This window comes from Erithacus rubecula (assembly GCF_903797595.1).
Source record: "Erithacus rubecula genome assembly, chromosome: 10".
In the NCBI taxonomy this organism is placed as follows: domain Eukaryota; kingdom Metazoa; phylum Chordata; class Aves; order Passeriformes; family Muscicapidae; genus Erithacus; species Erithacus rubecula.
Window position 1 is genome coordinate 11,168,033 of NC_136662.1, and position 26,494 is coordinate 11,194,526.

The window sequence follows — 26,494 nt, forward strand, 5'->3', positions numbered from 1 at the left end:
GTTTCAGTTAAAACTCTAAAAAAAATTTGCCCTGCAGGTTTTGTTGTTGAAATGCTCTAAGAGTAGCTGTGTTGTAACAAAGTACATTTATGCATTGATGCATAAAACCCACAAGGTTCTTTTTATAGTTGGAACTTCAACATCACAAAGCACAAGAGTCAGATATGCCAGCTCCTACTTTTTTTTTTATTCCTAAAAAGAGGAAAACTTTGAATTTTGAACGCTGAACTCTTGGTTCAAGCAAACAGAAAAAAAATCAACTTTACCTTGTATTCCCATAACACTGCTTATTATAACTATATGCCCACTCTTTCTCTTCTTCATGTCAGGCAGGATCTCCTTCAGGAGTCGAACCAGGCCAAAGAAGTTGGTGTCCATCACAGTTTTCATTTCCTCGATGGTCTGACATTCAATAGGTCCAATGAGGCCCATCCCAGCATTGCTCACTGCACAAAATGAGAGACAACAGCATGCAAAAACCTCCATAAACATAAACTTGGAATTGTTACTGGAAAGCATTTGAAAGGAATGTGAGGATTAAGGGTTAAATGATCCTAAATAATCCTTAAAGACAGGATTAAAATATGTTAGTCACTAGAGCTTTCCAAATACATTTGGCATTTCTGTATGTCTTTATTTTAATTTAAATTATCTGCTATTTTGCATTTTAATTTATTTCTGATTAGTCCTTTTTATAAAAAATATGAAGGGATTACAGGAAAATTAGTCAAGAATTAATTGCATACTTTTATAATTCAGTATTAAGAATTAGAAGCTACGGTCAATAACCATAAGAGTGAATAGAAATCTTCAAAAATTGATAGACCAAGCCATGTTTTGGTCTGGTTTTTGTTTTATTAACATTCATATATCTTCAAGAGGAAGTAACCTCCCAGCAAAACAAACCATCCAAAACACACAATTCCATTGATTTTTATTTGCCTCCTGGATATTTATAATTGGGGAATGATGATGGGGCTGGCATTCTCTAGAAGTAGTACATCAAATTAGAGTATAATAAATTTTGCAGAAAGAGATAGATGTTAAGCACTGCTTTAATAATTAATCAGAAAAAAGGTCCATTATTTTCTGGTAGGTAAGATTTAATAGCTAATGGTGTAAGCATTTCCAATAAGATACTAATATTTATTTTTAGCAAAATAATATGAAAACACTTGTTGCAGAATGATTTGTAAAGTACAATTTAAATTCTCAATATCCTTTTTTTTTTTTTTTTTTGCATTTGTTCTTTCACTTGCTAAATCCCAATGCTGTTGCTTTCTTAGTAGAGGCAGGTGTTACCTTCATTGTAAAAAGCATTGCATATGCTCCATCAATAGGATGGAAAGTCTTACTCATGAAGGTGCCAGTTTAGGCAAAATTTCTCAAAATGTATAATTTTATTCAAGATACCTCCCTGTGATCAAGTTTCTCCTTTGTAAACAGGAAAACAAGCTTCCCTACTTCACAGAAGCAGGGTGAGATTTAATCCACTCATGCCTGCATGCAGTCTTAAGAATCTTGAACCAAATATATACTCTGTAATTATTATTATTTTGGTAATTTAAAAAATACACTAATGAAACTTCTCCAGGATATTTGAGACAATGTTTTATAGAAATCTGGTATCTGTTCACAGCACACACATCCTGTACTTGCCTAGGACATCAATCCTTCTGTCAGGGATACTGTTCACACAAGCTTTAATAGACTGCTCATCACAGACATCCAGTTGTTTAATCTCCAGGGTTTTGCCCAGCCTGTGACCTGCAGCTTCCTCCAGTGGCTCTTTCTTGGCCAGGTTTCTCATCGTGGCATACACTGCAACACACCAGAAACAGCACACCAGAAATAAAATCTTCACTGTGGCAGTCTTACTGAGAAATATTAAAGAACAAAGCTTTTACATCCAGATCTTAAATATCAGTGATAGAAACTAGATAAAAATGAAAAGTTAAAAGAGTCACTAATTTCCCAGTCTGGTTCTGAAATCTTCAAGAAATTCAAAAGAATTAAACAGCGATGCATAATGAAGAACATGCAGTGTATAAAGATACAACTATCACCAAAATATTTTTTAAAAGTTATGCCACTAAATTGTTTTTAGGTACTCAAAACTTAATTCTGGATTCCAGATTTCCTTTTTTCCTTTTTTTTTTGTTTTTTTGTTTTTTTGTTTTGTTTGTTTTTTGGTTTTTTTAAACCACCACCACAATATTTAGCAGGAAAACCATAATTTTATTAAAAAGTGGAAGACTTAATTCTTTAGGTTGAAAAAAATGTCTGTTTTGTAAGCTACTACTTTAATTGAAATTAGTTATTATTGTAGCCTAATTGCTCAGAAAGCTCTAGGTCTGCATCCAGTCAATTAGCAGTAAAATATTGTAAGTATGAGAGACTGAATTGCCACGGATTTCTGCATTCATTTTGCCATCCATTTTCAGTCATAGCAAATACCCTGCTTTGCAGCAATAAGACAAATCCCACCCCTTTGTTCACCTGTTTACACAGGCTTGGAATAATGAAATGTGCTTTAAGGAAAAAATTGCAAATTTAGAAACTGTTTACTTAAATTCATTGCTTTGGTCTTCAAATGGGTACGGGCCTGTATAGGTACAGATTTTAGCAGCCAGATGCAAAGCTAACCAGAGCTGTGAATGTACACTCAGAACAGCATAATACTGCAGATATTTTCAGCTATTTGTTTTATACTACTGTCTTTTCTTGTTGCATGTGTGTGTACACTGTTCAGTTACAATAGTTGCTCCATTTCAATAAAGGTACAGAAATACCCACTGCTTACAGAAAACAGTATATTTTCACTGTATTTTCTTGATAGTAGAAGAGGAAAATGAACCAGAAAAAAGTCACCAAACTGAATACAACCACCTGTGAAATCACAGAGAAAAAACCAGCACTATCTCGAGAAGTATGTTTTTATAAAGAACAGATAGATTGTTACCTTTAAATCTTTTCTGTTCATCTTTTGCCATTTTTACAGCTAATGCCAGTCCAATTCCTGAGGAGCAACCTGTAATGAGGACATTTCTTCTTGCCATTTTCTTCACTGAGTGGTTCAATTCTTCGTAGGAGCAGCAACATAAATGTAACTACAGGATAATGGGAATGGCCTTTAATACCATCTCCACCTTCCCTGAGTCAACGAATCTGAAAATGCACACCTGGACCTTGCATGATTAAGGGATAATCTCCAACAAAACAAAACAGAAGCAGATGCTCCTACACGTGCTTATAATCTGCATTATCAAAACTGATTAATACAGAACTTGATTAATCTTTAAACTGAGACACTTGTAAACTGTATGGTTTTGGTCTCAATCCATGGAAAGTAAACTGCACTCAGAGTGGGATCCCTCTGCAAAAGCTCTTCAGAATTCCCATAACTACAGCACCCTCCTGATTCTTTTGCAACAGACTGAGGATGGGATTTCTTTCCTGATGCCTTACTATGGTAAGAGTCCTAATAGGCATTACAGGAAAAAAACCCCAAATTGCAAAATGGGATGTGGATTCTGAAAGAGACAAATTGTTGGACAGACTCCTCACATTTCCTTTTGGCATTGTTCCCAACCAAGAACAAAGTAAGCAATATGCTGCAGCAGGGAACTGACAGGAAATCTTGAACAGACCAGCTTCACTACATTCTTGCTAAGACTGAAATCTCCTCCAACAGTTTTGATTCTGCAATTGGCATCTCAGAAATTAAAAAAAAAAAAAAAACCAACACACAAAAAAAACCAACAAAAAACCAAACTATCCTGATCTCTAGGTTTTGGAGAAAATACTCTGCATGTAAACTGTGGATTAAAGAGAGGGGCTTTTGGGCTGGCACATCAGTGCAATTCATGTTAAACATACAGTAACTGTAGGCATACTACATTCAGGAAGAAAATCAGTCCTTTGTTTCTGTCCTGAGTGACAGGAAAAAGAAAGACCTTAAGCAATTAGCCTTATGAAAAACATTCAGCTAATTGCAATGCCATTATACACAGCAAAATGTTTTCCAAGATTCAACAGCCCCATGTAAATGTAATACACTTCAGAAGAATGAACTTAGTGTTCCAGGACTTGCATAGATGTAAATTGGTTAGTAACTCAAGAAATGTAGGACACTACAGAAATATTTAGCTGAAATTATATTTTAAAAAGTCCATCCTTTCCAAAATAAATAGATTGGCTTGAACAGTGTAAATTCAACCATTAACTTTTAAGCAAGCAACAAAACAACAAAACATCTAAAGATAAAATATAATTATGATTCCACTTCTTTATCAGGTTTGACCCACAATTTAACCAGATAAATTAGTATATAGACAAAATTTTAGTGCAAATGCTATTTAGCTGATTCAGAGATTAGGCAAATTGCTTTTGCTGCTCATGCACATTTATATTTAGTGCATGTAGGAGGAGCAAATGAGGCTTTACACAATGCTAGTTAGTGGAATTCCACTAGTGTTGTGATGCAGCTGTAATTAAAGATTGGTTATATTTTCTACTTGAAATCCTGGTTTGAAGGGCTTATATATTCCACTGCTTAAAAAAAAATCTGTCTGAAATTTGATGCATAAAGTTCTAGGCAGAAGGCAAAGCTATGTGCATAAAGAGAGTTAAAAACTAAAAGTAGTTTAATTTGCAATTACTGCTCCAGTCAACCTAATTCTAAGATTTTCCCTTTACAATTATATACAGAAAGAACTAGCTTGATTTAAAATATATAATATATTTATTTCTGTAAGTAACAGTGGGTTTTGTCATATCATAATTTTCATAATAAATAATCTGAAACTGCAGAAATACTTTTGCTGGGTGTATCTTGACTAGTCAATGGTGGCAGAATGTGTGGCTGGTTTTGGAGAACCACTTAATGTAGAACATGTGGCATTTGTGGAGTGTGTTTACATAAAGTGGAAGAGCCAGTCCTGCCCACAGAGTTTAGCAAACTGCCACTTGCAGAGTTTCTGGAATACCTCAGATAGGTTTGTTGGCTAAGATACACTTTTAATATGCAAAACACTTAACTAAGGCCTGGTATTTAAACTGACATACATTCAATTTGTTTCCTCTTCTTTTCATAAAATAACTTTTCTACCTTGATTTCTGAAGTATGAATTGCATGTCTTAATGCACACAAATCATGTGTGCATTAATCAGACTTAGTTTGAGGCCTCAACAGCATATTTGCAGTTTCTGATGCTTATGTAAATATAAAAGTGGGGCCAATAGCCATTAATACCAGCTAATTATATAGTACTTTTGAAAACTTGGAAACAAATATGTTTTAGAATGCAGAGATATGATGTGAATTTAATCAATGGGAATTTTTGTATGGATTTTCATTTGATTAAAAATATCCAAAGAAATAAGCTCAAGCTTTATGGTCCTGTCCCACTATCCTGTGCATCTTAAAGATACTGCTTGGAGTAAAGCAAGCAGGTTTTGCCAGTGTCTGTGATCAAATCAGTGTCCCAAGACATCTTACAAACAGGTCAATTTTAATAAGATATTGGGTCTGAGTACAAAAAAAGATAAAATAGTTCCAAACAAAATTTGCTAATAAGGTATTACCATTGTGTTTTTAATTAGAAGTGAGATATTAAACAAGTACATAATTTAAAAGCCTTGGGAAAAGATGACAGCTAAAATTAATTCCTACAACTTGAATAAATTTGATTCCAAAATATAAAAGATAAATTAATGTTATTATATGAAGGCAATAATCTCAGTGACAGTTGGAAAAATAAAAATGTCATCTGCTTCAGTACAAATAACTACATCCCTTATTTAGAAATACAATTTTAAAATGTCCTCTTTCAATGCTCAGTTTTGATGCCAGCAACAGCATTCCTGGGTTGCTGCTTGTCCAATGGGCAGCAGCAGTCATTTCTGCAGTTCTTGTACCTGAAACAAAATATCTGTGATTACCATAACCAAATCAATTTGTACCAAGATGTTACTTTTCATTATTAAAATTGATCTTACAAATTCAAGAAAACTAACAGCAGGTCTGAAGTCCATGGCTGCCATCTCAAATTCTGATTCATGTTTTTAATGCATTTTTGTTCACTGTTCTTACAACTGAAATGCATTTATTTCTCAAAGACCACAACTTATACATTTTTCAATACCGTATTCAATTCCAGCAGATAAGAAGGAAAATGTTATGCAGAATACTTTTAAGAAGAAATCTTCATATGCAAAGCCCTGTAGAAATCTTGTACCATTTAAATGAGCACTGCCTTTTGAAATAACTCCTCTGCATGAGGCTTAGTGTTTCATGTTGGATTGCTTTGTTGTTCTTAAATTGCTACAGTTCAGTTAAAAAAAAAAAACAAAAAAAAACAGTATCAAGGTATCAAGAGGAAAAAAAGCCTATGATGTCCAGCAACACTGAGCAAGAAAAATACCAACAAGAATGTGAGCTGTATGTAGAAATAAATGCAGCCAAACACAGCATGTTTGAGGTTAGGGGTTTTTGTTTGTTTCTAGAGCTTTGCTACCCCTACCCCTCCTTTTAAAAACAACTGTATATGCTGGATCTGATTATTCAACAGTTCATTTATAGAAAAAAAAAAACAGTTTTAGGTGTCTTTAGGACATGATACACAGCAGCCATGTTTACATTAGCTAGTGCTGGAGCCCAAGTGACTATCAGCCACTACTATTTCACATCCTATTATACTAAGGTTCCTGCTAATTATAAATTTAAAAAGAGGTTATGTTGGTTCTCTGTTTATCTAGCCATACTTAGCTAGGTGTTTATTCTTTATGAGGAATGCTATATATGCTGTGCAGAAACACTTGGAAGTAGCATATAAGCAGCTTACAGGTAATGAAAGATTATTACAGCAATTCCTAATGGTTTAATGCTATGCACAATTTTTCAAAAACATTGTAAAAATCACTTTTTAAAGAAGTCAATTATTGCAAGCACTATTTTTTTCTTACTTCACTTACCATTTTAATACAATTTTACTTCTCATTTCAGAAGGAACTATGGTCACAAAAATTAGTTTGCTGTAAGTCCACTCTACTTTTTTTTTTTTTTAAGAAAGAAAATTACTTAAATTTCCCAGAAAAATGAAAAAGCCATTCTAATGTTCAGCAAGATATTTTCAGTTCCTTTATTTGGAATATTTACAACTTCCAAGGAGTGCTGTATTTTTACAAAATCTTCACTGAAGATTGAAGCAGAGTAAGAACAAAGAATGATTCAACTGAAAACTCTGTGACCTGGTTGTTTTATGAGTCCCAAAGGGACAGAGTGGACCAAAACACAAATCAACCCTCCTAGCAATTCCTTCCCTGAACTAATATATTTTCTGTAATAAGCAAGGAGGGCAATGCATTAAGAAGAAAAAGAATGAGACAGACTGTACCCCTGGGCAAAAAATACACAGTGCCTCTCCATCCCTTTTCCCTAGATAGGTTAGGCAATTTGTTTTTTAGAACTGGGACAGAAAATTTCTGTGGAAGACTGGTCAATCAGTCTGCAATGTGTTACTAATGGAGAAAGTGTTTTCTTACATTATGTTAGTATTCTCAATTTTTAAACTAGGAAGGAACCATATCATATTCTTAGTGGACCCAGAAAACCTCTGCAACACATTTCATGTTTTACACAGAATGCTTCCAGTGTTTTTTTAATCTACTTCATTACCATGGAAATAAAATTGCATTTCCTTATCCCAAGTCTTGAAAGGAACATGACCAGAGTAAGTCTATTTTAAAAGCCTTTCTTATATCATTCTTAGGCCTCTTCCTACCTGGTATTCCTTAGCAAAAACAAGACAATTTGTCTGGACAGAAAGAGTCTAGTCAGCAATTGTGCAGGGGCTAGCTAGGAAATTCTTTCTTTCAGAATCATCCCTTAGGAAAAGTTGGAAATTGTTAATGATATCTGTGAAAGTTGGCAGCAGTCACTGTCCTGTTCTTGAGCATCATCAATAATGTAACAAAATTAAAGATGGAAGAGCTGACACTGCTTTAATTTGCAGTGAAACAACCTTCATAATCAGCTGTGACACAGCCAACCCCTCCTGAGCTAGAACACAGACCAAACACCTTGGGTGTTCACACAGAAATGAGGCTCCTCTGATATCTCACCCTAGGGAAAACCAACACATAAAAGCAGCATAACCAAAGTGGCAGAGGCCATCTTGGCTTTAGTGTTTAGCTCTAGGTTGAAATCATCCTCGACTGAACTTATTTCTGCAGGACAGCCTGTTTATCTCATTTGTACTTGTAGGGACTGATTCATGCACCAAACCAGATTTGTGTCATTCACAGTTAGTTGTGCTCTCGAGTCCCTCCACACACTCCCAGTCACTATGCCAAAAAACTCTCACTTCTCATTCCTACAAGCATGCAAGAGCTCAGTGGCCTTTGATGCAGTAATTCTCACAAGACAGGTACCTAAGTCATAAGAAGCTCTCATCACACAGCATATTGCTTTGTTTCATTTCAAGGAAGACCATATCATCCACCACCAGAAAATCAGGTCTCTAAAGATAATCAGTAATCAAATTTCTCCACAGAAAGCAGACAATCAAGAGTGTGCCATTAAAATTTTAATTTTAAATTAACTAAACTAGTTTCACTTTAGGGGATTAAGATTCAGCAAACACCAGGATATAAAATACAATGATTCTGGGAGAAGTAATGACACACTAGAGAGACACCATATAATTTCTTCTAGGCAGTACAGTAATGGCATTAAAAATTGATAATTTATTGTCTATCCAAGGTATGTTTTACCTTTCCAAGAGTTTCTAGGCTATGTTGTTCTCTTTCATGTTTTTTTTCTTCAGCTGATTTATTTTCTGATCTCTCTGGAGCAATTCAAACTCTTTTTCACGCAGCTCATCTTTAGTATGCTGGAGCTTTTTCTCTAAGCTCTCAATCTGAACAGAAAATGCAATTAAATCAGAACCAATATTTTACCAAAATCAGAACAATTTTATTTAAAAAAAACAAACACACATAAAACAAACAAAACTCACAAATATTATCAGTATTATCCCTGACTTTGGATTCCTCTGTCAATTTTTAATTTTGTCTACATTTTTCTTTTCTAAAAGAGCAGTTTGGGAGCTGTATCATACCAAGTGAAAAATAGGTTTTCGTTTTTGCACTGTCATAGCCTTGCAAAATTTATAGCTTTAATTGGCAAACATTTCTCTTGACTGGTACATTCTTTCCCTGTCTCTACAATAAAAAAGAAGTTTTATCTTCTAGATTAAATCTTGCCAGCTATTGTGTCCCAGGAGCAGACTTTCTCATAGAAGTAGCTGTCCTTTGTTAGGGAAACTCTTGTTTTTGATTAAGAATTACCTGTTTATTGCATTCCTTAATTTCCAACTCTGACTTCTCTAAATTGGACTGTAATTGAATTATTTGTTGCTCCATTTCTCCCTTATGCTCACGAACTGTCATATCCAATTGTGTAATCTAGAGGTAGAAAAGGAAGAAAAGGAAATATTTTATTTTGAACTAATATACAGATTTTAAGAAGACATATTACAAAATATGAGAGCAAAGTGAATGAAATTAATCCTTTGTAGCCTCAAGAGTATTCTCTCAAGGAGCCAATATAAAGCGATGCCTTAATGATTTTATTTAAATAGTGGCCAAACAAAAAGAAAAGGGGAAAATTGGGAAAAAGTCTATAACAATATGTTAGGTCTTCATATACACATAATGCAAACTTAGTTCCATTTTCAAAGAAATATGTGTAGTTTATTATATTAATCCAGCTTGTTAGGAAGTGCCAAATCAAAAAAGTTCAATGCTTTGATGACTCCGTGGGGAGTCCACAGGGTACTGTGGCAAAAATACATTGCAAGATCTGGCCTCTTTCCAGTGTCAGTTCTTTAAACAGACTTATTCAAATCCCCACTCCTTCTCTCTGAACCTCAAATATTCTTGAATACAAAGGCTGGTAACTTCTTCAGGAAGAGGCTTATGATAAAGTGACAGAAGCAGAATTTTCCCATAATGGGCATCAAATCCTGAAGCCAGACTAAAAGACTGAAAATATTTTATGTGAGCTACAGAAATTTATTCACAACAAAGATACCATTTCATATTTAGAGGATGCTTTAATGTGAATCAAATATTCTCCAGTGTAAACAAGAAAAGGAATCTATCATCAGCCTTTAATATAGATCTTTCCTTCCTCTTAGCAAACATCAAGATGAGAACAGTTGCCCCATAACTTTATCACTAATGAAGGATCTTGGGACAGGTTATGGCATAAAGCTTCTGATTTTCCTGGTACATAAGGCTTCAGCAAATAGCTGGTTTGAGGTTGGCACAGTGGCTGTGTAGTAACCAGTACAGTTTGAAACATCACATCAAAGCTACCAAACCTAGTAGGCTTTTTATAAATTATCTACTATATAACAGGAATAATTGTCAGTAACATGTTTTAAAATTATCTGACCTGAGCTACTCTCTGTTTCAGTTCCCAATTTCTTTCTTTCAGGGCTTGGTCCATGTCAAGGAGTTCCTGCTTTTTGTCTTCAATTTCATCCTTGCAATACCTGAAATTCTCATACATATAATTGTTGCTTGGCTTCAAATATCCAGCTTGAAAATCATGAGATCTATTACTAACTTAAGGCATATTACCCTAAAGGTGAATTGATTGCAAGTAAACAAATCAAATAGAATAATTCTGTTAATTACATTCCAGGTGAGGAGTTCCTAATAACTTCATGATTCAAGTTATTTAATTGGCTCTAAGAGGATTCTTTAAAAAAAAAGTATCATTTATTTATGGTCAGAGAGGAAACTGGATAATTTGACTATTATTAGGATTACTTCACAGCTTTAGGATTCAGAAACTAATTTCAGCACATTTTAAACAGAATTCCCCCAAAAGAATTCAGCACCACTTGTAGAAAGTAAAAATGAGCCGAGGATCTCAAGTATCCAGTTATCTGATAGTCACAAACCACCTAAAAATTACAAAGAGCTGCCAAGAACATTAAAAAACCTTATCCAAATTACTTGCTATTCTTAAAGAATAACTAACATAACTAAGTGTTCATCATGGAAAAGACACCAGCTCACCTGAGCTCAGTTGTTAGATCCATGATAGCAATCTTCTTCTCCTCCAGAGAGTACTGTGCATTCTGTAATGCAGATTCCAGTTCTGCTATTTTCTCTAAGGCTTCCCTGTGGCAAGTCTCAGTTTGAAGAAGCTTATCTTCTAAATCATTCACTGTTTCACACACACACACAATAAAAGAGAACGTTTAATCATCACTACATCAGGGTCTTCATGCAACACCACTACCCAGTAGCACACGTGGTCATAATAAATTTTCAGTGTCACTATTTTTTAGGACAATCTATAAAAACAGTGAATACTTATACAAAAAAAAATTATGGCACCTAAGTATTTTTTAGTTTTATTCAGTTCATAATCAACAATTGACCTGAAACATAAGAATATATCCAAAAACATCTGGCTAAGGACACAGTACAGACACACCATAGTAACTGAAAATGTAGTGCTAGAAAAAGCACAAACACCAGAATTGCTGGCATTTCTCTAGCTTAAAACAATGGTACAATTAAACTAAATGGAAGGAGATGGATTGGAAAGTTTGTTATTTCTACAGACTTGTGGGGTTTTCTCTTTGTTTTAAAGAGATGCATTTTTTGAATAGCATATGCCTTTACTAAAGCTGTCTCATTTGACTATTACATTAAGAATCTACATTACCAATTTACAGAGAAACTACTTATACATTTCACCTGGGGTGAAGGTATATACCACAAAAGTAAGAATTTGTAAAAGCATGTGGAAAATGTTTGTGATTTTTTTTTTGAGTTGTGGTGGTGCTGTTCATTTGGGTTTGGTTTTGTTTGGGTTTAAAAAGATTATAATTTTTTGATTCTCATGTATTTGATTATACAAGGGAGGGGAAGGGAAAATGTTTACTACATACAGAGGAATAATTTAATGAAAAGAAACCCAATAAACAAAATAGCCAAATTACCCTCATTTGCCTTTTTATTGAGCTCTGATCTTGTTTCTTCCAGAGTGATATCCAACTGATTTATCTGCAGTGCTTTGTTTGCACCATCTCGTTTTAATTGCACTACTTCTTCTTCCATGCCAGAAAGTTTATTCTTGCACTGGTCCATCTCCAGTTTAATCTGTCTAATAGAAGCAACCAGAACAAAATGAACCATGGAATAACAAGAGCAACACACTCTAAGACAAGTGTTTGTGAATAAAATAGAAATAACAGTCATGTTAACAAGGCTTTTCTTGTAATCAAAACTATATTCTTTAAGGCTAGCAAGCTCCTGTACTATCTACAATTACAAGCAAGCTGATACAGTTATGATTTGGCCTGCTTTATGAAGTGCTATCTTAAGGCTAAATAAGTTGCCAGGACATGCAATAATTCCATTGGAAAGCTGTTCCATAAAGTCATGCCTCTACTGGCCAGAAGCTTCCCTTCTGATTTCCAGTCTATGCTCACAGAAACTGAAGTGCAAGCCCAGAGCTGAACACTCCTTCAGACAGCAAGCATTCTGCTCCATATGCCCATGTGCAGAATACACCTCTCACTTACACTAAACCCACCTGATTGTACACTTAAGTTCCTCCATCTTCTGTCCCTTTGAATCTGCCTCCTGAGCAGCTAGGCACAGTTTTTCCTCCACTTTTCTCAACTCCTCTTCTGCACATGCTTTCTGCTTCTGAAGCTCTTTTTCCAAATTGGATACCTATTTAAAATGGCATTTAAAGAGTATTTTCAATTTGCATATCAAATAAATACACATTCATGTCCTGCAACTCACATAGGGAGAGTTTTTACACAACAGATTTCTTTATAGTCTGTATGTAATTTAAAACTGAAACTCGGCACATTTGAAAGACAAATAGTTTCTAGTAAATAGAACAAGGGGCAACTTTCTGAATTTAAATGCACCTCTCCTTAACAGCAGTCTAGGGCTTAATTTTCCAAGTACCTAGCCACTAATGCTAACTAGAATAACTAGCTCAGAACCTGGATTAAGATAAAACAAGCCATCAAACTCTTTATTTTAGGTATATCTAAATAATAATTATCAACTCACTTATCAAAGAAATATTCAGGTTTTATAGGTATTATGAAAACATATATAAGGCTTTTAATTTTTTTTTATAGACATATATAAATGTAGACATTTCTCACCATACTGTACCTGTTCTTCAAGTTTAATTTGACTGTCTTCCAGCTCCCCATTTCTAATAGTTTCTTGTTGTAACATTTGTTGCTGATGATGCAAAGTTTGTTGCAGGAGAATATTTTGCTCACTCATGTCCTGAATATTCTGACTTTTTATTTTTATTTCTCTCTGTAAGTAATGAAGCTGAAAAGATATTTATTTTCCATTACAATAAAACATTTTTATTTGCAGTTGAATCAGCTGTTCTCTCTTAATCACACTTCTGATTCAATAAAACTTTTGGGTCTGAATTTAGTGCATTACAATTTCAACAGTACACATCAGACCTCATAATTTGTCACTGAGTTATGCTCTATCAAGTGAGGAAAGTAGTAACTTCTCAGTCAGTTCCAGTTTTGAATCTTGCTTTCTAAACATAAATTGTCAGTATTTAAAAAAAATACATAGCAGATTTTTAGTTAGAACTACTTTTCTTTCTGTCAATCTTCTTTATTTCTCAGAAAGTCTTGTTTTCCCCTTGAGATCTCCCCTTGAGATCCCAGTCCTCCCCCTTTTTTTTTTTTTTTTTGACTGTATGACAATAATCATTCCAATAAAAAAAGGAATTCTGAGTGCCTAATTTGTTTTATGTGGAATAGTTTGGTTTCTCAGTGGTGAATGCCAGAGGGAACTATTCTAGGGAACAAAAAAAAAAAAAAAAAAAAAAAAGAAGGGGAGTATTCTTGAAAAAAAAAATCTAAAAGAAATCACTAACTGCTCACTCCAAAGAGAAGTAGTGACTGGAATTTATGTATGAAAACAGTGGTCACAATTAAAAAGCCTCACTTGCTACACTTGATGTTTCACACAGCCTCCAGTCCCTTCATGTGCAGTACAGAACAAGAGTGTTCAGTGCTTAGGAAGCAGCAGTAAATACCACAGGCCTGTGTGTGACACAGACCACACAACTTCCATCAAGCTCATCCTGTACAGGGTCCAGCAATCTCCACCTGACTAAAGCCTTTCTCAGCAGGTAGGCTTCTCTGACATGAGCAGCCTACTATATAATTAGTTCACCCACAAACAAGTTCATTCTAATATTTAAAGTTAACTCTTGCTTTCAAGTAGTAGTGGAAAGTATGATAAAATTCAGTGTCTAGAAGTAAACATTTTTTAATGCCCAGGACTTCTTTCCCATTAAGACAGTTGAAAAATAGATCCATTTTGTGAACTTAAATTTATAATGCAATACTGGTCTCTCCATTTTTTCCAAGATAATGCTTTGTCTCACATTATTCGGATTTTGTTACTTCTTCCAACAACTCATTTATCTTAGTGCTTCTTTTCCCTTAACTCAGAAACACTGGTTATGATTTTCCCCTTTATCCTCACAAAATGTATCATTTTTTTACAGCTTACTTCCCATTCACAGGTCCTGTTGCAAATGTTGGCTGTCATTTCACAAACTTTTACATTAAAAAAATCATAACAAGTGTTCTCTGCAATACAGAAGAGTTGTGAACCTGTTACCTCTTCAGACCTTTCTTTCAGCTGGTTTTCAAACATCTCCTTATTTTCTTGTGACTGCCTCAAATACAGTGCAACTTCTTCCTTACATACTTTTAGTGCTGACTCAAGTTGTCTCACCTAGGTGAATGCAATAGATGACTTTAAATTTCAGGGCATTGTTTGTATTAACTGGTCTAAAAACTGTATTAAAAAACAGCTTTGTGTAAAACATCAGAAAGTTACATTTTTATCAAAAAGTATTAAAACAGTCATGGAAGACCATAGCAAACTTTAATACTGAAATAGTCTTCAAAAATTAAAATTATTTGTGAAATCCAAAATTATAATACTTTAGACTGTGTTTATATCATGCCAGCATTTGTCAGTAGTTAGAATTTAAAAGTAAACATAGGGTCAATACTAAATCATTAATCCATCATGTTTCATTACATATAGAACTGCATAAATAAATTTGGAATTATCATCATAGGTGATAATGAGTTGGCACACATATTTCAAAAAAAACCCCTCAGATCTTAATACAATTCTTTTCAAAAAGTTACAAGCAGCATGATTTCCCTTTCTGCATTGGGAGACAGTGCCTGAGTTTCAGGAACAGGAAAGGAACAGCTTTGAGCAGTGTCAGCACTGTCAATCTCTTTTGCACTTCTAATGTTAATTTGGGTTTGAGTAATCCCTAACAAATACTTTACAACCTTGAACTGATAAAAATTATAACAAACAAACCCTCAAAGATCTTAAGGCATAGTAATTAAGCTTTTCTTAACCATTTGGTTGCAATGTTAGGATTTCTCATCAATGAGAATTGTGCTGAATTTAGCTGCAGAATATCTAATTCTTTCAATTTTGCAATCAGACTACCAGTTTTCTAAACCATCAGCTGTCCTCAGCTGATTCAAGAGCTTCATGAAAAGAAATTACTGTGTGTCCTAATTTTAAGTCTCTGGAATACTACAAAGCCAACACAAGCTCAGAAAGAGCATGAGAACAGCAAAGTCCCCAGAATCTTCTCCCATTGATATCCTGAAGATTCAATACTTTGAAACCTGACTGGGGTAAATCTGCATATGGCAGTGGTTTATTAAAATCCTGTGACAAATGCTGCATGGAAAATGTTTATCAGACAAGCACTAGGAAGAGCTAGAGATGGCTAAAAACATACATTATAGTATCACATATATCTAAAATACATGCCATATGTGGACCAAAAGCATATATAACATTAGCTCTATGAGACAATGTTGGACTTTGTGAGTACAATAAGCACAAGTTTGCCCTGTTTATAACTACAATAATTGCATTAAACAATTATGCATGGCATAATCTCTTACTGTAGGTTTCATCATATTTCTTTCAATTAGGAAAAAAGAAAAAACAAAATGAAACAACAGATAAAGAAATACTTCAGATAAATTACTTCTGGAATATTTACTTAAGAAAAACTTATAAAACCATTTTACTATAAAAGATAAAAGGAAGTACACTGTTACTGCAAACTTTAAAACTATTACTTGAACATGACAGAGAGCTTACTAACTTTGATTTTTTCTTCTGTTAACTGACTTTCCAGCATCTTCAGTCCTTGATCTTTCTTGACGTTTTGATTTTCCATTTCCTGTTTTTACAGATATTTTTATTTAAGAGAACTAAATATTAATATTGCATAACATAAATCTAATGTTATAAAGTTGTAAGTAATTTAATAAAAACTCATAATCAGAATCAGGAAAAAAATGCAGATCAGTGTATCTAAACCACAATTGCTTGTATAATGTATTTGTGTTCATGATACTCTGAAGTGTATTTGGTTGCTGAGAGATGCCTCTTCATATTCTGCAGCATCATACTAGAACATTACTGGTTTTCCACTTAGTGCAGGATTGATACAAACATTCTTTAACCAGATCTCTTTCCTTTCATCAGAGAGGGAAGCCCAAGGGGCAATCCAAAGGCATAAAGGGAATGGTAAGACCAAAAATACTGGAAGTTCATTAAAATTTGTAGAATATGTAGTAGTAGTAGTAGTAGTGACTATACCAGTAGTAACTGGTGACTCCACTAGATACAGTCAATTACACAAACAAGAATTAAGAAGAAACACAAAAGTCTTTAATTTTCCCCAATTTTTCCATGTATTTATGGATATGCTTTCCATTATTTTAGTCACTTATTTGATTTGCATTTAAAGAAAGTCAGAAGCCAACCTTACCTCTCTGTTTCCTATTAGCAGCCCATCCAATGATTTGATGTGATGCTGTTTATGTACAACCTCTTGCTGTAAAATAGATATTATTTTCTCTTGTTCAATGAATTGTTGATGTTTCTTTTCCAGCTGTGTCCGAAGCTGTTCAAAAGTAAATTGTAATTTATTATTATAATAAGAATTTATTCATCTAAATGTGTGATTTAGTTCTATCCACCCATCATTTTTATAATGAAAATTAATTACTGCCATCAGCAGTATTGCACAGTCTTAAAATTATCAAGAAATCCCAAGCACTTAATATCTTAAATCCAGAGGAGAATGAGGGGAAGCAGAGTGTAATTGTCTGTCACCAGCCAAGACAATGAGACATGCATACATTTTTTACTAAAAGATGAGAAGCTTCTTAAACAGCGAGAAATAATCACAGTTAAATTTCTAATCATGTGAAGAAACAGATTTTTTTCCCCTAGAGACTGAAAAACCCCCAACATTTCTCCCTGAACAATGATGATCATAAGGCTCAGATTGGCAGAGGTTCAAGCAACAAGAACATTTTTAGAAGCTGTCATGCCTTAAACCCAGTAGGCACTGAAGCTATACTTTTTGGTTTTCTGTGTGTTTGGAACAAAGGACTTTTCCTAAGTCCTAATTTCTCTTCAGTTGAGTTGGATATGAATATTTCAGAGGGAATTTTGTATAGCTAGTTAGATGGAAAATGTACTAAAATTAGGAAATGTAGGGAGAAGAAAGAGCTTTTTAACATAACTTTTTAAATGGAGATGTCTCGAAATTACAACACAATATAAGAAAAATTTACAAAGTATAACACTCATACACACTACCACACCATAAAGGGTCTTACTAGGTCAATCTGTTTCTCCATCTCTTTGTGCTGCTCAAGGTGAAGCAACCTCTCATTTTCAAAAGCAGAAGTTATTTTCTCATGTTCTTCACTGATAACTGTTTTCAGCTCATGAATGCATCTATTCTTTCCCTGGGAAGTGGCAACAATAAAAGGACTTAATAAAAACATTTAGCTGTGATATTAAACAGTGGTTTTTTTTGATCACCTGATATCTAGATTTCATAAAGGAATAACAAACAAAATTCTGAAGTTACACAGAGCATGTGTCATCTCATGTCACACCTATACCACAGAATGTCAGTAAATGCAGCCACTAGAGAGACAAATTGTCTGCCAAGATGGATTATGGCATAGATAACTCCTGACAAAGACAAAAAGAATTTTCTGTGTTCATATGGATAGACAGAATCTTTAAAATACCAATTTGAAGACTTTTTAATTTACAAATCTACACTTATTTCACTGAAACAAATGGCAATTCAATAGGGCCAGACCTTCATTGCATATGTGACCACAATGAAAATGCAACACATTCATTCATAACTTACACACTCAAGAGCAGGGAAAATAGGACATTTTATTTCAAATGACATTCCATTTTTAAAACCTGTGTTCCTAAAATCTGCACAGATTATTTAGCACATCTGAAAGTCCACACATTTGGAATACAGGGAATACTACTGTCAAGTTAAACTTTTACATCTTTTTAAATAAATGTGGTTTCTCACTGAGAACAGTTTACCATGAGTTCCAGTTCCAACTCAGCATTTCTGTCTGCAGCAGTGGAATAAGCAACAGTCTTTTCTTCTAGATGTTTCTCAAGTGCAGAAAGCTGAGAAGATTTCTTTCTTATCTGAAATTAAATGTGGCACAAAATAGCATGTGGACAACTGCTTCAGTTTTATTAAAATATTTGTATGCACTTTCTTATCACCAATTCAATTTTAGCTACTACTATTGTATTTTTAATAAACTGTTTGATTATGTTGAACTATTATATCTTATTACTTACAGAGAAAGATTCAGGACTATTTACCTACAATTTACCCAATTATCAGTGATATAGCTTTACATATTTGTAACACTTACATTTTTAGGAAATAACTGCAAAGCCCATTATGCTGAACTCTATAAACACATTAGCACCAAAATGGAAACATTAGCAATTTAATTTATTCACCCTGAAAAAAGCTGAAGCTTAAGTTTTCTCTTTTGTGACTGTCTGGTAATGATGTTCATCTCTGGCAACTACAGTAACATTTAATGAGGAAAAATACAACTGTTCTTTTAACCTCTTTCCTAGGATTACCCATTAATTCAACCACACCAAAGCAACAAAACACTATTTTCCACATAACAAATCAAAGTAGTAGCAGAAAAGCCTACTAACTTTAAAACAGTATTTCTGACAACTAACAAATTAAGGCTGCTAAGTCCTTCTGCTTGCTGAAAAGTAGTTTGAATTTTTTTTTTAATTAATCAGATTTTGAAATTATTATGGCAATTGCAGTTCTTTTTCCGTAACTATTGGCTTCAATATCTTGGATAACTGAAAAAAAAAAGTGGCATACTCTTTTCAGTGCTATTAAAACTTACTTCTCTCTCTAAGTTACTAGTTTTTGAAGCTTTCTTCAATAGGTCTTCCTGTATGATTTGAAACTGACTGGTTCTTTGAGCCATGCTGGTCCTCAAGGCAGAATTCTCATCATCTGCTTTTATCAGTTTCGTGCGTAGCTCTTCTATCTCTTTCTGGAATTTTTGCCTCACCTTTTCAAACTGTTTGCTTATAAGTTCCAACTGTTGACATTTTCTCCTCTCTCAAAGTATAAAAAAATAAATTAAAGATTAATTTATAAAAGAACATGCAAACCCATAATGTAACTGAAAGCAGTAACTCGTGAAAACAAATAAAGACAGCATCATCATGTAGGTGCTCTGACAATTTCCCAGAGCAGACCTAACAGTAATGACAGAAGCAATCAGAGAAACACTGTAACAGCAGGATACAGAGAAAAGAGTCAACAAAAATACAGAGACTTTAGCAAAACCTGCATTAAGAAAAAAAATACATTATTCCATTTCAACACAACTCCTAGCTCAGCTACTGCTGAAGCAGTAACTTAAGCAGCAAAATGAAGAAATACATTGTGTCTAGAAAACATGACAGTTCCCAAGGTGGCAAAATATTCCCTGCTCAACCAAAGCATACCTGCTATAAAACCAACTTGAACCATTGCAGAACATTTCTGTTCTGTGGATTAGACAGAACTGCACAGCTATTTCAGTAAGCTTACCTCCTGGATTTCTCAATTTGACAGGTTCTGTTTCCAGGTCACATAATCTGCTTTTTTCTTGTCCTTCATTACTGTTAGAAAGATGCTCACTTCCACTACAGATAGTTAAGTTTGCACCAGGCTTTTGAATTTCTGCTTCTTTCATTGCCAGTTGAATGCTATTATAAAGGAGGAGACAGCTATTGAATATTCTTTCTAAATGCTAGTTCTAACAGCACCTTATTATCTGCCTAGTCTTGCCATAGCCCAGTAACCAGAAAGGTGTACCTTAGGTCTGCAATCAAAGGTTTACTTGATTCACCACAAGATTCAGAGGTAGCTTCTTTCATTGAAGAACTCAAGATCTGGTGCTTGAAATTGTGCCATTTAAACTAAAAGTTAACAGAAAAAAAAAGTCAAGGAAAAATCAACCTTTTATTGCTTGACAGCATCCTGAATTCATGTTATACTGGCATATAAATTTTAAGACACATAATACCAGGATATTAAAAGTTTGGATAACTCAGTCTGTGAAATTACTCAAAACATAATACACTGCTAAGACTGTATCAGTTACTCTACCTCTTCAGATGTACTTAAAGACAACTGAGAAATAATGGTTTCTAGTATGCGGAGCTCTTCCCTTGAATCTTCTATTTCTTGACAACATAATTTCAAGTGGTTTTGTTGCTGTGCAGTAAGTGCTCTCAGCTCTTCATTTTCACTTTTCAGAGCATTTTTCTCTTCAAGTACTATTTTTTTTTCAGAAAGTTCACTCTCAAGCTTGATGATTTTCTGATCAGACTGACTCAGCATTGATATAATTTCAGTGTTCTTTGCCTCTAGAGCTTTAATTTCTTCTTTTGTGTTGTGATTCTCTTCTTTCAATTGTCTAAAAAGACATTTAAAAGGTATTTTCATTACTAGTAGCAGAGACTTATTAATAAGACTCAAGCTAATGTAAGGGTGTTCATACACCGCCCACTCTTGACAAAACAGCCTGAAGAACAACAATTAAGACAGGTACACAGGAAACCAGAGCAGCCCAGGCCCTCAGGAGCAGCCAGAGACCAGGGAACCATTTCCCCAGAAGGCCTGGGGGGAAATTCTACCTGGAATGGGAGACAGCACGTGGGATTAAAATGTTTAAAAATACAGGAAACAAGTAGAAATGTATTGCTTTGAACTACATGAATTGAGCAGAACATTCACAGTGACAACTGCAACATGCAATTTCTTGTCAATTAACTGTGCAGAGAATTTTTTAAAGCCTTTGTGTTACCTTAGTTGCTCTTCTAGGATGTCTACATTCTTTCTGTAGCCGATACACTTTTGATTCAACTTCTCATTTTCTTTTTCACAATTAATTAAACGTTCTCCCAAGATTACTTCCTCAGCTTTAGCCTTAAAAAGCAAATTTTTCATTAGGTACAGCAATTAACTAAGCTTCCATGGTCAAACTCTATTTTTAAAATAGTATTATGAACAGCATGCTCTTTTTAGTAAGTCAGTAGATAATACCATTGCTCACTATTTTGCAGAGGAGAGAGGCAAAGCAGTTTTCTCTTTCTGTCATTCAGGAAAAAAAATTAATATTTTAGTGCATATTTGTGGTTGGCAACCTTTTTCCACAAGAAAAGAAGTCCAGCAAAAAAAAACTCTGTAAGAGCTAACTATATTTTCTCCTTCCACAAGGCAGGAACAATTAACAATTCTGATCATCAAAACTTTGGGAGATGACTTCATTTTCATCTTAGCTCTTCTTCAGCACATGTTTCATTGAACAGCTTATACATACTGGGGAACAAGAACTTTTAAAAGGATCTTGTATTCTTAAAATGTTAACTTCCCAGCTGGAGAGCAGGAAACAGCAGCTGTATAAGGATACTCCAAAGCATCTGCAAAGATCCAGATGGTGCAAAGATAGTGTAAAATTATATAACTGAATTTATCACCACAAACAGCTGCTTACTCTCTCACCTCTTTAAGGACTTTGTCACCAACAACAATTGTGGAAACTACTGATTCACTGATGAACCTGTTGCTATTAGCTGCCTGGTGTATTGGAAGAAACATCATAACACCATGGCCAATACAAATGAAGAAAAAACTCTCACCTTTTCTAATTTTTCAGTTATTTCTGCTTTTAACTTTGTGAAATTTCTTGTCAGCTCCTCCACATTCAACAAAGCTTCATTTCTTTGCTGTTGTGCTCTGTCAAGGAAAAGATGTAAACCAACTTTAAAACTCACAAACTCCACCCATTAATGTAACTATCTTGTCCAGTTACTAAAAACAACTACTACAGTAATCACTCCAGGTACTTCCTTTCTTCTTCCAACTTTCCAAGCCCCAGATATCTCATGAGGCTCTGTTCCAAGAAACAACCCAGACTCCCCACTGCTTCCCTCTATTACTGGGTACTAGTGTGTGCTATCAGCCTGCAACTAGCAGCTGATTTAAAGTTTTTATACATGCCCAATTAAATAATTAGTACCTTCCCACAGAATTTCCCCGTTTTTTAAAAAAATAACATCCTTAAAACAGAAAAGTAATTTGATTCCACAAAGCAAAGAACTGCCAATGGAAATAAAAACTTATGGCCTATTATTATATGCTCCATTTATTAAAACTAGTTAATTACCTCTTTCCTTGCTTGCTTTGTTCAATTAATTCTATTTTCAGATTTTTGTAGATGTTTTGATATCTTTGCAAAATATGTTCTCTTTCCATTGCTGTTTTCTGGCTTTGATCTAGTCTATCTTCTGCATCTCTAGCAAATACACAAAGCATAATATAAAAATAAGAACTTTTTGTAAAGAAAATAGATTTCTGTTGTTCTTTAGTGCACACAATGCTCCAGAAGTGCTAGACAAACATACTATAGCTCTCAAAACTAGGTTAGGAACACCCACAGTTTCCAGACTCCCCAGGAGTATGGAATGGTGTCTAAAACTTAAATTGATAAGGCAACAGGTGTCACAACTGCCAAGGACCCAAGAGAGCTGACTTTGTGTCATGAGCTCTGATCATAGAAGTCATATTTTCTTTGCCAAGTGGTGTGACTGGGAAAAAACACTAAAATATAGATTTAATATAAGTATTTTTACTTTTTTTGTGGCAACAGACTACTGAAATATTAATTTAATATTCCATAACATGAAGTTGTAAGGCAAGTTGTCAACCAGTATGTCTTCCTGAACACCTCTGAACAGCATTTATACCAGCTTTATTTAGCCATTTGCCTTGATTAATGTATCCATGAAGAAAGAATCCTTTGTGTTACAAAGAACACAGTTGTGTTCAGAAATATGTATGCTTGTCACAAGAGAACACATGTGCTCATGTAGCAAACAATCACCCTACCCAGTTGTAAGGGCACACTCCTATTCAGCACATATTATAAACTGGTTTATTTTACCAGCCTTTTTTCTGTTTCTTGAAGTACATTCAGCATAAACTAAACCACCTCCCTCCTCCTATAAATGGCTTTGAAATTAAAGTTTCAGACCCCAGATTACATGACCCACACAGTACCAGAAATTATGTCATCCCTAAAAAGAGATTGGACTAGCAGGAAGACAACAATAAAATATTGATTTAAAAGTATACATTACTTCAGAATCTTATCTTGAGCTGAAACTTCTGCTTCCAAATTTACAATCTGTTCTTTCAGCTTTGGAATGCTGACTAAGTGTGTAGCTAAAGTGGCCTCAAGATATGAAATCTGAAATACAAACAGATTTGGGGTTTCATTAACATTTGCATATATACAGGTGAGAAACAGAAGAACAATCTGCTTACTGAATAACAGTGCCCTTAACCTTACTGTAAATTATGTTTGTTCATCTACAGCACCCAAACTCCAATTTTCTGCTCATTTACCATTCCTTCCAAAGTTCCAGTGTGCTATTCTGTCTAGCAAAATTATTTCTTTATAGGTTGATCTTCTCTCACATTTCCCCAGAAGTTTATATCCAACTATTTCTTCTTTCAGTGCCAGGCAGTGAAATATTTTATCTATTTATTTGTACTGTTTGGGAGATAACATTTCTCAAACAAAAACCATTAAGCATAGCTATGTTTTATGAATATTATATATAAACCAAATAAAAGAACATAGTTGTCCTGAAACAAACATATACAGACAAATGTACACTAGATCAGTAATGATTTATTAGATACAATATTCCTTTCTAACTCATCTTTACTTTTTTTAAAACAGCAATATTAATGCAACCTTACAGGTCAACTATTTTCATTTCCTAGACTACTGTGACTGCAGTGACAAATGACTACTGTGCCATTATTGTTCCCATTAATGTCTCAGACACATGAATGTACAGTACTAAATGCATTACTGAACTATTTTCTTTCACAGTGTATTTTTTATCCTGTGGCTTACTGTCTTTAGACTAAACTTTGAAACATAAGCAGATGGAATTAATAATTAATATAGTTGCTTTGTCCACAGAGAAATAGATTCCAAACTATTGTTTGGAATGTCCAAGATTAATATTGATTATTAAATAGGTACCAAATATTAAATCTACACAGATTAAGATAAAACAAAACCCAGCACATTCTGCTTGGGATTCTGAACTCAAAAATCATAGTCACTGGGTGTCTTGAGCTTTGTGTTTCTCTTTGATGAATACACTAAAGATACATACTTTTGTTTTTGACTGTATCAATTCAAAGTTCATTGTTTCCACTTTGCCCTTTAGGTAATGGTTCTGAGAAGTCAAAGATGCATTTTGCTCGTGAAGGACATCCAACTTCTCCTGAAGATGTTTGTTTTCTTCCACAGTTTTATCCAAAGTTGTAGATACCGAATAAGACTAGACATAAAAATACATTTGTTTATGTATACAGGTACTTACATAAAAATACATCACAAAATCAAAAGCAGTTTGGGTTGAAACGGAACTTTAAAGATCCTTTGCTCCAACCCCCTACAATGAGCAAGGGCAAGCTGAAGCAGAGAACTTGCTCAGAGCCACAACCAACCCAACCTCGAATGTTTGCCTGGATGGGGGATCCAGCACAGCGACCCTGCTCCTGTCTGCACCACCCTCATGAGTAAGGCATTTGTTACATCTAGACCAGTCCCACCACAACAGGACATGCTGAAAACTTCGTCCCCATCTTCCTTACAAGCCGCAACTACTGAAAGGAGGGAGTGGAAACTTCCAGAAGAAATGTACTCAAGTGGTACTATGTTTAAGAATGCTCACTTGATAGCATTGTCCGATGCCACAGTGTATCTACTCCAAACACAGCAGCCAAAAATGTTCAAAAACAGAGAGTAGAAAGCCAAAGTAATAAAAAGAATTAACGACGAAAAATATTTACTTTGGATTTTCTTTGAAAGTCCTGATGAGATGTCCTACCATAATTCTTCTTACAGCTGGAAAAGCCTTGACAATTGTAATTCTGCTGTACAAAGTCCTCCCGAGGGACGTCTGTCACCTCATCGAGGCAGCAGCTGTAATGTTCACTTGTATTAGTGTTTGGAGGGAGAGAAAAAAGTCATTATTCATTTTTTTTCTTTATTAACCTAAGAAAGCTCATAAAGACTACTCAAACGAAAAGCACAAAAGGAGCCAATTGCAGTAATCCATTACACAGAATAGACAGAGTCACACTACAGGAGACAGGAGGGTCTCATTCCCAGACATCCTCGTACCTGGACAGAGCTTTCTCTACAGTCTGGAGGTTTTTTTCAGTTCTCCGCAGCTGATTCTGCAGTGACTGCACATTCGCGAGCAGATCATCGTCAGCACTGCTTTTAGAGCAAGTCCACACACTACATTCCATTGGTAACATGCACAGGGCTGAAGTAAATACTGAATATTAAAGCACTGTTAAACAGGCATGAAAACTATTTGCAAAATTTAAAAAGAAAGGAGAAAGAATGCAGTAAAGAAAAATCTGAATTTCCAAATGCAGACGTACAGTTCACACACTACTCCTTCCTATGTTCACTAGCTAAGTTACAAGTTGTCTCTTTTATGAGGAGTTCTGTATGCATTCATGAAGTACAAGCTTCATGACCTGCCATATATGAAAACTGGAAAAACCTGAGATACATTATGTGCCAAAAATGTCACGCAGCGCATCTCAGAGATGAGGCAGTGCCGGGCACCTGGCGGGGAGCCCGAGAAGGGAACGGCGCAAAACTTGCCTCGCTGCCCGTGACCAGCGCAACGAGAGACGAAGGCGGACCGGCCCGAGGCGGACGGGCAGCCAGGGGCCCGGGCTGGCGGAGAGCAGCGGCACGGGGCGCTGCCGGCCGTCCCTCGGCTCCGAGCGGGTCGGTGCCGTTCCGGTGCCGGGGCCGCCCCGCTCCCGCCGCGCTCGAACCGCGCGGCGCCCTCACGGCGCAGGCGCGGCCCCGCCGCCGGCGCGCTGGAGGCGGGAGCG

At 35.1% G+C, this 26,494-nt stretch overlaps 1 protein-coding gene across 1 annotated transcript; it reads right to left on the reverse strand.

Annotated features, from left to right (window-relative positions):
- Window positions 1-1,689: 1,689 nt before the first annotated feature.
- Window positions 1,690-26,473, reverse strand: CCDC18 (coiled-coil domain containing 18). Its single transcript, XM_079313659.1, is given in 27 exon segments — window positions 1,690-1,821; window positions 2,963-3,031; window positions 8,776-8,820; window positions 8,823-8,921; window positions 9,352-9,468; window positions 10,463-10,562; window positions 11,095-11,245; window positions 12,030-12,193; window positions 12,626-12,768; window positions 13,231-13,398; window positions 14,725-14,841; window positions 16,262-16,339; window positions 16,934-17,068; window positions 17,793-17,924; window positions 18,538-18,648; window positions 19,392-19,612; window positions 20,090-20,247; window positions 20,357-20,460; window positions 20,651-20,960; window positions 21,351-21,472; window positions 22,186-22,282; window positions 22,713-22,841; window positions 23,686-23,795; window positions 24,742-24,909; window positions 25,424-25,568; window positions 25,758-25,905; window positions 26,256-26,473. Coding segments are annotated over 25 exon segments (3,294 nt in total). The 5' UTR covers window positions 25,898-25,905; window positions 26,256-26,473; the 3' UTR covers window positions 1,690-1,821; window positions 2,963-3,001.
- Window positions 26,474-26,494: the final 21 nt, after the last annotated feature.